The sequence below is a fragment of the Dasypus novemcinctus genome, chromosome 12 (assembly GCF_030445035.2).
Source record: "Dasypus novemcinctus isolate mDasNov1 chromosome 12, mDasNov1.1.hap2, whole genome shotgun sequence".
Classification (NCBI taxonomy): Eukaryota; Metazoa; Chordata; class Mammalia; order Cingulata; family Dasypodidae; genus Dasypus; species Dasypus novemcinctus.
In genome coordinates, this window is record NC_080684.1 from 8,215,453 (window position 1) to 8,229,960 (window position 14,508).

At 39.7% G+C, this 14,508-nt stretch overlaps 1 protein-coding gene across 1 annotated transcript in view; it reads left to right on the top strand.

Annotated features, from left to right (window-relative positions):
- The first annotated feature begins 1,488 nt into the window (after positions 1-1,488).
- The window catches only part of LRRK2 (leucine rich repeat kinase 2), a 174,027-nt gene continuing 161,007 nt past the window's right edge, over positions 1,489-14,508 (top strand). Inside the window, exons 1-4 of the mRNA XM_071218762.1 lie at positions 1,489-1,681; positions 1,910-1,995; positions 6,091-6,200; positions 8,974-9,062. Of these exons, the coding sequence (XP_071074863.1) occupies positions 1,528-1,681; positions 1,910-1,995; positions 6,091-6,200; positions 8,974-9,062 (439 nt within the window). The 5' untranslated portion in view covers positions 1,489-1,527. The remainder of the gene's footprint in view (positions 1,682-1,909; positions 1,996-6,090; positions 6,201-8,973; positions 9,063-14,508) is intronic.

Genomic DNA, 14,508 nt, shown 5'->3' on the forward strand with positions numbered 1-14,508 from the left:
ATGCCTCCACTCCTTTCACTTCCACCCTTCAATTACTTTGAAGCAAATATTAACCATTACATCATTTCAGCTGTAAAGATTTCATCATGTGTCTGTAAAAGATAAAAACTCTTTATAACAACAGAACATATATATATACTATCAAGTTGACTTTGAGTTTGCAATCTTACTAACCTAATATTTTAGGAGAGCGCTCATTTGGATTAAAGGGGCCGAGTGTGAACACCTTCTAAGTAGGTGCTGGAAGGACTTGAGCTTAACTCCCAACTCCCAGCTTCCAAATTGTGTGAATGGGGCAGATCTCTTAACACCTCCAAATCTCAATTTCCTCAACAGCAAAAGAATGACAAATAAAAGCTCTCTTAGCCACGTCAGAATTGCCATCAGGGTAAAACAACTTAAACGTGAAAATCATCTAAAATTGTGAAGTACCAACTTCCAATCCTGTCCTTTATGAAAGATCCTAAGGATAGATCGCTGGAAGGCAATAGAAGACCTTTGTCTATCCTTCTATGGCGTTTCTTAATTAAAATTTTCCTTTCTGAAAAACACACGGCCCTGGTGCTTTTCCTTTTCTTTAAGCTTTAGGGTGTGGATGCCCCACTCAGTGTTCACGCTTGCTTCTCCCACCTTCCTGCTGGTCATTTAATTAGCCTTGTCTTTCCCTTTACTTATAAAAGCACCGGCTGATCACTTGTTGGTGTGCCCCAATGATCAGGGCCCTCCCCAGGCAAACGCAACATTTCAAAAAAGTTAATTTTAGTGACGTTCTGGCACCCAGAGTTCAGATAAACGAACCGAGAAGACATTCTATTTCCTCCCCAACCGACCGACAATATAATTTTAAGAATCACATGAAAGAGTCGAGCAGGGCAAATTTTGATTGCTAAAGCGTCGCTCCATCCTTGGGGAGAAATGACTCATCTTCCCGCAGGAGGAACCCCAAAGAGAGTGTTTCCCTGAGAGGGCCAGCTGGGCGGTGTCCTTTTATTTTCGCCCCACGCCCTGATTTCTATTCTTGGAGCTGGAGCTCGGCGGCTTTCATTTTTCCTTCTCCAGCTCCCAGCTCCCAGCTCCCAGCTCCCAGCCCTTGCGGAGGCCCGCGCGCCTCCTCCGCGCCCCGGCCGTCCCCGGGCTGGGCTCCCGGGCCGGGCGCGCCCAGCCGAAGGCTTCCCGCGCCGGGGCCGGGGCCGCGCGCCCAGCCGGAGGCTTCCCGCGCCGGGGCCGGGGCCGCGCGCCCAGCCGGAGGCTTCCTGCGCCGGGGCGGGGACTGCGCGCTGCGGCGGGGGGGACCCGAGGCCACGGTCACGGTCGGCGCGGCCGAGCGCGGCCCGCAGGAGGCCCGCCTGGACGGCGGCGCGAGCCCGGTGGGGGAGGAGGAAGGGGCGGCGGAGGCGGCTCGGCGCGCGGGCGGGGCGCGCGGGCGGCGCCTCGTCTGTGCCCTGCGGGCCGGGCTGTGAGCGGAGGCGGCCGGCGGGGAGCGCCCGCTGCGGCCCGGGAGCCGGGGCGCGCGCGGGGAGCCCGGCCATGGCCAGCGGCAAGGGCCCGGGGCGCGCGCCGGACGACGAGGAGGCCCTGCGGAAGCTGGTGGTCAGGCTGAACAGCGTGCAGGAGGGAAAGCGGGTGGAGACGCTCGTGCAGATCCTGGAGGACGTGCTGGTGCTCGCCTACGCCGACCGCGGTAACCGGCGGCCGGGGACCTGCCCCGGGCGCAAACTTTCTCCTCTGCCCTGCGGGTCTGCTCAAGTCAGCACTTCTGGGAAGAGGCAGACTCGCTCTTCCTTTCCTTAAGGCCGGGAAAGGGGTTGGGAATTCCAGGGAACCCTGGCGCTCACCCGCCCCCCTTTCCAGGCTTGCAAAGAGCTAGTGAACCCCAACTTTGCTCCCCCCCCACCCGCTTCTTTTCCAGCCTCCGAGTTATTTCAGGGCAAAAATGTCCACATGCCTCTCTTGGTTGTCTTGGACTCGTACATGCGAGTGGCGAGCGTGCAGCAGGTAAGCACTTTCCTGCCCCCCGGGTCCCCTGCTGTCTGGAAAGGGATGGTTTCCCGTCGGCGTGGCACACCCGGAGTTCTGGCTCTTTCTGAGATTTGGCTTCATCTACCGCTGCCCGTGATTTTAAGATGGAAGCATTGCCAAAATCTTATCATCAGGTGTTGACGGTGGGTCAACTGCTCGACCTTGGACTGTCTTTAAGAAGAAACTTTATAAAACCTGCCGACTGACTGTGTGTGGGGTTGGCCGGAGGTATAGTAGGTGGAGGTCCACTTATCTGCTAGGTGAGATCGTTAGTGTTTAGATCACTTTTTCTGAGAATATTCCCAGTGCCCAGTCTTATTCTAGATATGACACCACTGCTAATAGTTTGGGAAAGGCGAGTAAGTCATACTAATAAAATGCAATTAAGTAACTCTCATGGGTGTCAAGGATTTTAAAAAATTGTGTAGTATCAAAAGACAGTGCTTTGATTCCCTTATATGTTTAAATTTATACTTTGTACTGTAACCTTTCATATAAAAGAGTGTAAAACTTTTAGAATTTTTGCGGTAGGAAGCCCAGAAATTTGCTAAATAGCATAGATGTATTAAAAAGGGAACCTTAAGATGATCATCAAGTATGGTTTACAGTCAAAACAAAATTACTGCCGAAGGTGATGACTTCCTTTGGAGCCCTTTGACATTTGGGGAACTGAAATCAGTTTTCTCATTTACATATTAAAGTCCTGGGGGGGGGGGGAGAGAGAGAGAGAGAGAGAGACAGACAGAGAGACAGAGACTGACTTGAACTTTGAACTCCCTTGAGCCAGTGTTTCTTAATACATACTTGAAAAGAATTGTGTCTATCTCCAAATCTGTATCTTTATCTCTGTGTCTATTTTTATGTCTAGCTCTTTCTAGTCCAGGTCAGCCAATATATCCAACTTCTTCTATATGAGAACATTTATATCTGGGATGAGTGGTCGCTTTCATTTTTCTTCAAACGTAAAATATTTTCCTTCTGACTGTTGTTTTCAGGCTCCTATCAAACAAACCCAAGCGAAGATGGAGGCGCGATAAAGACACTTGTTCTTTATAGTACTTGCATTGCAGTCTGGATTTTGCTTGCGGAATGAGTCACTTTCTAGGCCCCGTTCCATTGTGCTGCTGCTCTCTACCCATGTTCTCTCTCTTATTTGCTCCGCTTTGCTGTCCATCGGTGGCTTCTGATAGCCCCTTTTCCCTGGATTAAGTCCTCGTTGTCCTGCTTGTTTCTACTTGGGCAATAGAACCTTGCATGAGCTTTGTTCTTCAGAGCCTGGTCCCCAGATCTATCAATTCCCTGTTTCTTCACGTCCCAAAACTAAGCCTGGGCCTCAGTTCTCTGGAGTAGCTATAAATGTTGCTCAATATTCTTGCTTACTGGGGACTAGAGATAAACTATGCAGGGAAATAGAAATTGCCTTCTGATTTGGCAGTTTCAGCACCATATGTGCATAAATCTGATCTATGCTACATCATTTGATTCTCACTGGAATCTCTCTGCCCCTTCCAGAATCTCACTGGAGAGTAAGTAGCTTATTTAGGATCACAGAGTTAGTGACAGAAACAGGGCTTAAACTCGAGTCTTCTCACGTCTTCCAAAAATCTCTGTTTCATCACACAGTCCACTGTTGCTGAATTCACAGACTTCTCATGTCCACAGTGTAATACACCATTTAAAAGAAAAGAGTTTTTCTTTCAAATTTTTTCTCATTGGTTGGTTTAATTAGTATAGGTATGCTTTAATGTTTTATATTTTGAATGAGCTGGCCCTACTGAATTAAAAGTTTGTCACTGACGTAAGTAGACTCCCAATTACCCTTCAAAATATAAATATAAAGCTTTGTTTCTGGAAGTTATTTAACATGATTATTCCAGACTCTGAATTTAGATTTTGAGGACTTTTAATAATTTATTAGTGCTTTTCAATAAATGTCAATATTTAGAGAATTGGTAGTTAGGCTAGCTGCCTTGTAATTTTCTTTTCCTGCCAATCATCTGATCATTTTAAACTGTTTTCTACACTCCTCAATCTCATTATTTCTCTTTACCCACACAGTTTCAAGCTTTGAAGAGGGGAGCAAAATAAATGGAAATGACTGAAATTATATTTAACCTCTAGACTATTTTCCTTTGTGCACTAATTAGAGGCTTGAGTTTAGAGAATGATTATAATAAAGTGTAACTACCAATTTAATTGTACTTTATGCAGGACGGAAAGATAAATGAGTTTATCTCTCATTGAAAGATAAACTCTTAATTGAATAGATTAATGGCATCAGTTGTTGCTCTGCTTTGCTGCCAGAGATTCTGTTTACTTTTAGGAGTTCCGCACAGTGACTGAAAACTCAAAAAAGCAGTTACTGATGCTACTGCTTTACCAACCAAAGCAAAACAGGTTTCTTCTTGGGTCAGTCATGCAGGTACAAGATGAGTTCACCAGTCAGTGGATCCCCCACCCCCTGCCCCAGAAGCTTTCAGAATGTTAATTTTCTTAAAATGCTTAGAAACAAAGTTTCAGTGTATTTTATGAAATCAGGAAAAGAGCTGGTTTCTATGACAGCTGGATTGTTAAGTATTTGGAGGATGTCCTATTTAACTATTAGATAAAAATAGCTGGCAGAAATTGCCTTTTCAAGCAATTTGAAATGATATAAAAGGAAGCAGTAACAAAGTAAAACAGTTCATACTTAATATGGAAAAGATCCAGAAATAACATTGTGAAGAGATCTTGCATAATCTTTTTTTATTTTTGTGAAATACCCCTTGTTTCTCCTTATTTATTACTGAAAACAGGTAAAGAACTTATAGGACTTGAGGTGCTAATGTTTCTTATTAGATATGCATAAATCCCTCATCTTGTCATTCAACTCTCTGCATCGTTCAGTTCCACTAACATTCAGTCTTATTTGGCAATATTCTCCACCCTTTACCATTTAACACCTTCCTCCGTTCATAGCTCATTACTTTTAAAAGGTTTCGTTTCTCTATTTTGTATGACCACATATATAATTCTTTTGAAATCTATCTGAAGCCCCACCTCTTCCATATAATATTCTTCTATGTAATTCTAGTTCACTGTGAATCCTGCTTCCAGGATTTATATTGTACTTTTGGTTTTTGTCACATAATCTTGTATTCAGGTACTTCATTAATCTTTGGATGCTACATAGATATTCATTTTCTGTTTTCTTGGTTGTTCCTGACCATATCGAGTCTAGTTCTCTGATATAATAGAATGAATTGAAGATTCTTTAAATTTAGAGAAGCTTGGACAGTAGAAAGATTGAGTTAAATTTTATCTCCAGTTTCTATACAGGACCTCATTTTTGTCGGTGGTAAACAGCAACATTTAAGTTGGCAGTAGTTGTAAATGGACTGACTGAAGATAGGTAAAAAACATTAATAGGATCATATTTGGGAACGTGAAAAAGTGGTGGGAGTTTTGTAATCTTCTCTTGATCTCATCTGCTCATGTGCATTGAAGAATTATTTCCTTTCCTTCTAGCAGTTCCTTTCTCTTTTTCCTGTAACTGGTGTAGTTTCAATCATTGGACCGTACCGTTTCTCTTGCCAGTTATTCTAGCTCCACTGTGTGGGGAGCAGTCCTTTCTGGTAATAACTTACACTTGCTCCTTACAGCTTCAGCTTGCCCTAACCTTCCATCCTAAGCCACTCATTTTTTTTCTATAATCAAAATCCTAAATATTTAGAAGACATCTGTCAGGTAGAATGATTTAAAAAATACTAAAGCCCAAGTATAGCCATTATTGCACTTAATAATCTTGATAAATCTAAATTTATTTTTAAAAATTTTAGAAAATAGGCATGTGTATTTTGTTCCTGATTCAGGATGTTATGATAAATTTTGTATGCCTTTTGGTATGATTTTGGGAGAAAGATGGATTCTAAGAATATGGTTTGCTTTTGTTTCTCAGCAAACATTTCAGGGCATAGTTTTGTTTAAATGACAGTCTCTGATTCCACTAAGAATGAAGAGATTCATATTCAACTGAATATGTTCCATTAACATTGCTTAAAAAATGTGAATATTTGCCTTTATTGCTTTTAGGCAGGTTGGTCACTTCTATGCAAGTTAATCGAGATCTGTCCAGCTACAATGCAAAGCTTAATGGGGCCCCAGGATATTGGACATGATTGGGAAGTCCTTGCTGTTCACCAGTAAGTATGAGGACAGCTGTGTAAAAACAGATTTATTAAATATTTATCTATACATATGACATGTCTTTCCTTAATACATTATATTTGCAATCCAAGGCCAATATGGTAAAATCCTTTAAAATACAGAATATTTCCTGAATCAATGATTTACTTTTATATTGAGCTTTAAACTCAGAAGTAATATTATCTAAACGAATTAACAAAACTACCATAAGAGGTAAAGGATTGGGTGTTTTTATGATTAGAGACTAGGACATGGACATGGGGGCAAAAATTCTTCCAGGTGATTGTATTTATGACTTACTCATTGAGGGTTTAAAATATTTTTTCCCCCAAATCTAAGGTTAATGTTGTCAGGAAGAAAATTATTATTGCAATTTTGGAAAAACATACAATTATGCAATTGCTTAAGTTGTAGATCTTTGGTGACTACTATTGAACTTAAACTAAAAAGTTCTTTTAAAATAGTAGAACTGATACAAAACCACTAGCTCTAAAAAGATACAGGAACTGAAAAGTTACTTCTGTTGGTAGTTATTTTAAAACTTTATGCTTCACTGTCGTTAAATAGTACATTTATATACACTCATATTTAGAAAGTTTTAAACTACAGCTTTCAAAAGAAGAAAAAAAGAGGAAATTAACCTTTCAGCACATCTCCAAACAAGTTTTGATAGCTGTTTCACCAGCTATGATTTTGTCATTTGCAACGTAATGGCTTCTTAGATGAGACCACTTTCTTAGTCATAATTAGTTAAGGGAATTTTTCTGAAGCAAAATGTATTTCAGAGAACATCCTTTCTGATAACTTTGCTAGTTTTCTGACATTTTAAAAATACCTTGTGATAAACTTTAAGTGTTCTTTACACTTAATGATCACATACCACTTAATGATCCTATACCACAGAGAAGGAAATTGTGAATATATGTTGCTTCCAATAGTGTATTACTTATGAAGTACATATAATTTCTGCAAAACCAAATGTCACATATTTATATTGTTTATCATTATTACCTATAACTGCAAAGCTGGACAAGGTATAGCTATGTGTCTATTCATAGGTGAGCGTATTTGTGTGGATACATTTTTCCGTTTTTGAAAAATGTAAATATGATGTTGCTGTTGTTCATTAGTTTCCAGCATCTAAAAGGGTGTTCATTGAAAAAATGAATATTTACAATTAACGTATGTTCTCATCTCCAGAATAATCTCTGAATTTCTGAGTTAGTTCTAAAGTATACAGCATGTAATAACCAATTGCTCCAGATTATACTTGTAATTAATAATTGTAATGTTACATATCCTTTGGTTTGGTTGAGAACTTCCAAGATTCCCAAAGCTTAGACAATCTGTAACTGTAGGGAGTGGTGGAACATGTATCTTGTCACATCCCAGTGCATACCAGTTGTTCAAATTGAATTACATAAACATTTCTACAAGTGAAGTCGTTCATTCACTCACCCTGCATTCATCAATTATTTATTAAGCCATAAGCAATACAGTTGTGAATGAGATAGCCATACTGCATTCTGTGGTGAAGCATATTAGGTAGCTTACAGCAAAAATTTATTGTAAAACTTATCTTCAGATATTCAAGGCCATTTGTCTCCAAAGTCTTATAATACTAAAGAGGAAATTTTTCTGTGGTGTTGAAGTCACAAAGAGTGGGAATGGCAGACAGGGCCAGAAAGGAGGAGAGCTGATGGAGAATCCAAGGAAGGTACCTCTTAGCGCCTTGACTGGCCACCTGGCAACCATGTGACAGGTTTCTCGGGTCAAGATGAAGCTGTGGATGTCACCAGGTTGTTTTCTCTCAGCAATGTAAGGCTAATTGATAATTCAGTGGTTTAAACCTCAAGATTTTGAACTGATTATTGTTGATACTTAGGTACATTTTCTAATATAAAATATCGATTTCTCTTGCAAAAATAGTATTAATCCATAATGTAAATTTTTAAATGTTTTTAATATACAGGAACTAACATCTTTATTATGTCTATATTTCAATGAATCAATGTGCATAACTTTTTTTAAAAAAAATTTCCTTTTTTAGTTATTTCCTTTCCGACCCCCCCCAGTTGTCTGCTCTCTGTGTCCATTTGCTGTGCCCTCCTCTGTGACCGCTTCTATCCTTATTAGCAGCACTGGGAATCTGTGTCTCTTTTTGTTGCATCATCTTGTTGCGTCAACTCTCTGTGTGTGTGGCGCCACTCCTGGGCAGGCTGCACTTTCTTTCGCGCTGGGTGGCTCTCCTTACAGGGCACACTCCTTGCGCGTGGGGCTCCCCTACGCGGGGGACACCCCTGCGTGGCACGGCACTCCTTGTGCGCATCAGCACTACACATGGACCAGCTCCACACGGGTCAGGAGGCCCGGGGTTTGAACCGCGGACCTCCCATGTGGTAGACGGACGCCCTAACCACTGGGCCAAGTCCGTTTCCCTAACTTTTAACTTATAAAAAATGGTGTTGGCCTCTTCATGAATATAACTTCATGATCTTTTGGAAATGGAATTAGGTAAACATTGAATTTGAAAATTTAGAGGAAAATTATCTCTACTTATAACTTCTCTATGAGACTTAAAATAGTTGCATGTCAGTTTTCCTAAATCCGGTTCAAGTTTGTAGAAAGAAAAAAATACATGAGCTTCACTATTGAGAATTAAATACAGTGATACTAATAAAATAATAAGTGAGTAAAAACAAGATCTAAATAAGCAGACTGCTGAGTATTATATTTAACTCTTATCTTGGTTTCTGTTTTCAATTCCAGACTGATTCTTAAAATGCTAACAGTTCATAATGCCAATATAAACCTGGCAACAGTTGGACTGAAGGTCTTAGATCTCCTCCTATCTTCAGGTAATGTATATACACATATACTCTTTGTAAACTTTATTTTTAAAGTGGTTTTCCATTACAGAAAGGTTACATAAAAAATATAGGGGAATCCCTACATCCTACCCCCAGCCCCTCTCACATTTTCCCCTATTAATAACATCTTTCATTAGTGTGGTACATTTATTTCAATTAATAAACATATATTAAAGCATTGCTACTAACTGTGGTCTATAGTTTACATTATGGTTTATAGTTTATATTTTGTACCATACAATTTTATAGGTTTTGACAAAATGTGTAATGTCCTGTATCCGTCATTGCAATATCATGCAGAACAATTCCAGTGTCCCCATAGTAGCCCGTGCTATACCTAGGCTTCACTCTCCCCCCCTCAGAACCTGTGGTGGTCACTGCCTTTATATCAGTGTTACAAGTTCTTCCATTACTAGAATAATCATAAGTCCATTTAAGTCCATAGTTGCATTCCCCCCTTATGTTTGTTCATTCCTCAATGTTGAGGATTTCGGGATGGTGATGCCCACTCTGCTTCTAGTTGAGGGAGGACTTAGATCCCATGGGGCAGATGGAAGGAACTGTCTTGATTGCAGTTGTAGATACAGTATGTTTTTTGGGATGGGTGTTCTCTAACATCATCCTTTTTTTAGTTGTACTGGAGGAGTCTGATGAACTGGAGAGTAGGTGTTGGCTGCGATTCTGTGGAGATTCAGGGCTCAACTGGCATATGAACAGACCAAAGATTTAAGTCTCTGGGACATGTATTTAATGGGAATATTGCTAACTATAGGTTCAAATAAGAGGGGCAGAAGAACATGTGAAGGGAAATTATAAATAAATCTAACTCTGTTATATTGGTGAAATAGGTTAATATATATTCCAAGGTAAGGCCCTCCAATGGGGTGCTGATTTCATGGGGTTGTGTGCCCTGCCTCAAGTGTCTAGATGTCTCTAGAATCCCCAGGAGCCCTGCTCTTTGAGGCAGTGTTTACTGTGGCAGTGAGATCCTACTGATATGCGCATAAGTATAATCTCTGGAATGACCTCCTGACTCACTTTGAAATTTCTCAGTTGTAAAAACTCCTTTGTATTTAATATTTTCCCCTTTTAATCAAGATCTTTTTCCAAATGCATGCTAGTTGGTGCTTGGTAATAATCCCTTGGTGCCAGGGAGGCACATCCCCAGGAGTCATGTCCCATGCTGGGAGAAAAGGCAGTGAGCCTATCTGCTGAGTTTGGCTTACAGAGAGTCCATGTTTGAGCATCAAGGAGATTTTCAGGAGGTAGCTCTTAGGCAATAGCTTTTACTAGGCTAAGTTTCAACACACATATACTTATAATGTTGATTCAAATAAAAAAAAATTGAAACCATTTACTAATGTGTTTTAATTTTTTTAAAAAGTATCATAGCATAATATAAAGTAATTGGTGGTGGTTACCAAAATTCTTTACTTTCCTTCATCTCTCCTTACCTCTTCTCAATACCTTTTATTTCAGAAATCCCATCCAAAATCTCAGCTTTACACATCACCCTGTATATGACTCTGAAAGCTATATTTCTAACCCTAATTTTGCTCCCAACATCCATCTGGTTCCACGTCTCACAGTGTTGGCTGTTCATATCTTTATCGTTATTATAGCTTTCCTTAAACCTCTTTTTATATGTTTTCTATAATATAATATATTTCCTAGTATATAATTGTAACAATTGAAAAATATGTATTGTTACTCCCTGAGGGCCTACCATATGTCAGGTACAGTACAAGGCTTCACATCCTTTTAAAAATCAAATCCTCAAAGCAACCTTTGATAAGTTTCCTGGGTGAGGAACAATGAAGCTCAGTCTTCCTGAAGCCAACAAGTGGTGGAAACAGAGTCTAATTACAGTTCTTTCTCAGAGGAAATTTCTGCCTGGTGGATAATGAAGGGTCTTGATGTTCTGCAGTAGTTGTGATCATTGTCTGATACAGGATTCTGAGAAGAAAGGCTCCCATAGGACAATTAACTTGGAAGGAGAGGTGGGAGTTTCTGCTTGTTTAGACTGAGGGAACAGTGTGTGAGGAGATGCAGATGCCTGGGAGATGCATGATGAGGGCTGGATGTGTGTCTGGGACGATTTTCAGTGTCCCTTTTATCCATTGTCCCTGCTAAGCAATGAAGACCCTTAGGAGAAAGGAAAAGGAAGAAAGAGGGCAAAGACCAGAATGTGACAGAAGAGACCTAGGAAAGGCCAGGTGGTACTCATTATGTTACCTCTACCTTTTGTTAAAATAGTTAATGGAATGTGCTAAGGAGATTTCAGGATGATTTTTAAGTTAATTTTAACCTCATCCTTGGGAATCTTTTATATTCCTTTTCTTTTAAATTTTTTCTGCATGTGTGCATTTTGCATTTGGCAAGGGACAGGAAGATGTGGGTTTATGAATTTGAAAAATCTCCCCACACTGGAATGTATTGAAGTCAGCAGCACGCAGACAGTAAAGAAGAGTGGCATGTGCTTTGAAAAGACCTGTTAATTTCTACCATATAACATTCAGAGTTTTGACCCACTGGGAAAGTTTTTAATGTGTTTTAAAGTTCATTTCAGATATTGGAGGTTAATTGAATTATTATTATTGTCCCGCTTATTCATTAATTGATTTGATAGTATTGGGCACTTGCTGTTGTGCTAGATATTGGCAAATTCTAGGACAAATGAGGCAAAACTCCTGTAACGTAGTTATATATTACTATGTCATAGTCTGGCAGCACTGTCCAATAGAATTTTGGCAATGATGAAGATGTTCTGTAGCTGTGCTATCTAATACCATAACTACGAGCCATGTGTAGCTATAGAACAGGTGAAATGTGACCAGTGTGCCTGAGAAATGGAATTTTAAGTTTTACTTAAAATTTAAGTTTAACTATATACGGGTAGTGCCTACCAAATTACACAGCACAGGCAGCACAGATAAAAAAACATTTAAATAATGGCAATTTATTGAGAAAAGTACAATAACATAGGTATGAAGAAAAACACCATAGGTCTTAGACCCCTGCTAAATTCTTCTGTGGGACTTAAGAGCATGGATACAACTGCCTACCTTCTGATCCAGTTGTGTCCCTTTTAGCTATTTGCTCTTGGGCAACGTCATTTGGATGAGTTACCTTTCTGTGCTCCAGCTTTCTCATCTCTATAATGGAGATTATAGCTGGTACCAAATTCACTGGGTTGTAGTGAGGACTGACTGTGTTTCAGGGAAGTGCTTCGCACCATGTCTAACACATGTTGTGTGCTTTATAAAACTATTTATTGATAGGGTAGATGCCTTTTGTGTTATATATTTTTTAAAAATATTTATTTTGAAATACTTTCAAATTTACAGGACAGTTACAAAAATAATACCAAACCCATACACAGAACTCCAGCAACCCTATCCCCACAGTACCCAGATCCAGAATTTTAACATTTTGCCGCATTTGCCATATCATGCTATGTACCTGTACATTCATATATCTGTCTATCTAGCAACTCATTTTCTGAACACTTGAGTATGGGTTGAATACATCATGCTGCTTGATTGCCATGTACATTTCTTTTGAACAAGGATATTCACTTATGTAACCACTTTAAGTAAAGTTATCAAGTTCAGCAAATTTAACATTGATTTAAAGTTTACAGTACATACTTTCATTTTTCCTTGTGTCCCTTTGAACCTTTCCTCCTCCTCTGTGCTCCAAGATCATGTATTGCATTTAATTAGTCATTGTCTCTTTTATTGCTCCCTTTTCTTTTTTTAATTTATTTAAATTGTGGGTTCATATATACAACATAAACCTTCCCATCTCAACCATTACCAAGTATACCATTCAGTGGGATTAATCACTTTCACTCTTTTGTGGTACCCTCACCACTTTCCATTATTAAACTTTCCCATTTCCCCAAACAGAAACCTGTTGGAGATTTGGGCTCGAAGGGTATCAGGCATGAAACAAAGAGAGAGAAAGAGTGAAACAAAGAGAGAAAGAAAGAGAGCGAGCTGGGATCAGGAGGTCTGCAAGTAGAGACTCCTCAGACAACTTTATTGTTTACAAGGGGCTCTCTATATACCCCAGTCTATGTGAGAATAAGCAGCAACATGCAGTTAACTATTAATGTTGCTCATAGTCTAAGAAACTCAAAAAATCTTATCTCAAGGTACAAAGTCTAAGTGTTCTATCTAACTACAAAGTGGTTGTGCTCCTCTTATCTTTCAGCCTTTAACAGCTTCATCCTCTATGCTGGGAACTCTCAATTACCACATTTTTTAGGTTGCAAGCATAGCCATGGAAACAGCATGTCTCTCCTTGTGAGACCACTGTGCCTCAGTTTCCAGCAAAACCCAATATCCATTTTGCAGCAAACTCCCATTCCTGCTGCCCCCCCCTGCTCCTGGTACCTATTCACTAATTTCTGTCTCTATGAGCTTGCATATTCTCTGATATTTTCTTTGTAGTTACCATGGGGCTTAAATTTAACGTCATAAATCTATTACAATTTGTTTGCTTTGATAACAACTTATCTTCAGTTGTTTATGAACTATGTAGTTCTTTATGTAGTTATCATCATAAATTATATGTTTATACATTGAGTTCCAAACCACTGATTTCTCATTGCATTTTATGCATTTGCCTTTTAGATCCTGTAGGAAGTAAAGAGTGGAGTTATAAACCAAAAATACAATAGTGACTGGGATTTATATTTACGTGTGTCTTTAACCTCACCAGAGATATTTACTTCTTCATGCATCTTCAGTGTGTTGTCTATTAGCCTTTCCTTCAACTTGCAGAACTCTCTATAGCACCACTTGTAGGGCTCGTCTAGTGGTGACAAACTCTCTCAGCTTCTATTTATCTGGCAATATCAATCTTCTCCATCATTTTTAAAAAGCAGTTTTCCTGGATAAAGAATTATAGGTTTGCAGTTCTTGCTTTGTGCACTTTAAATATTTTCACCCCGCTGCTTTCTTGCTTATAAGGTTTCAAATGAGAAGATGGCACTTAATTTTATTGAGGCTCCCTTGCCTGTGGCATGTACCTTCTCTCTTGAGTTAGTCGGAATTCTCTATCTTTGGCATTTGACAGCTTGATAATCATATTAATCATATGCCACAGTGTGAGTGTATTTGAGTTTATCTTGGTTAGAGTTCACTAAGCATTTTGTATGTGTATATTCATGTCCTTGGTTAAACTTGGAATGTTTTTCAGCCATTATTTCTTTGGATATTCTCTCTGTTCCTTTCTCTCTCTCTCTCTCTCTCTTTTTTTTTTCCTTCAGGGACTCCCACAATGCCTATATTTGTACACTTGATGGTATCCCCCAGGTTTTTTAGACCCTGTTTACTTTTCTTCATTCTTCTTTCTTCTCCTCAGACTGGATGGTTTCATTTGTCTTATTTTCAAATTCCTTGGATCTTTTTTTCTGGCACTCCAG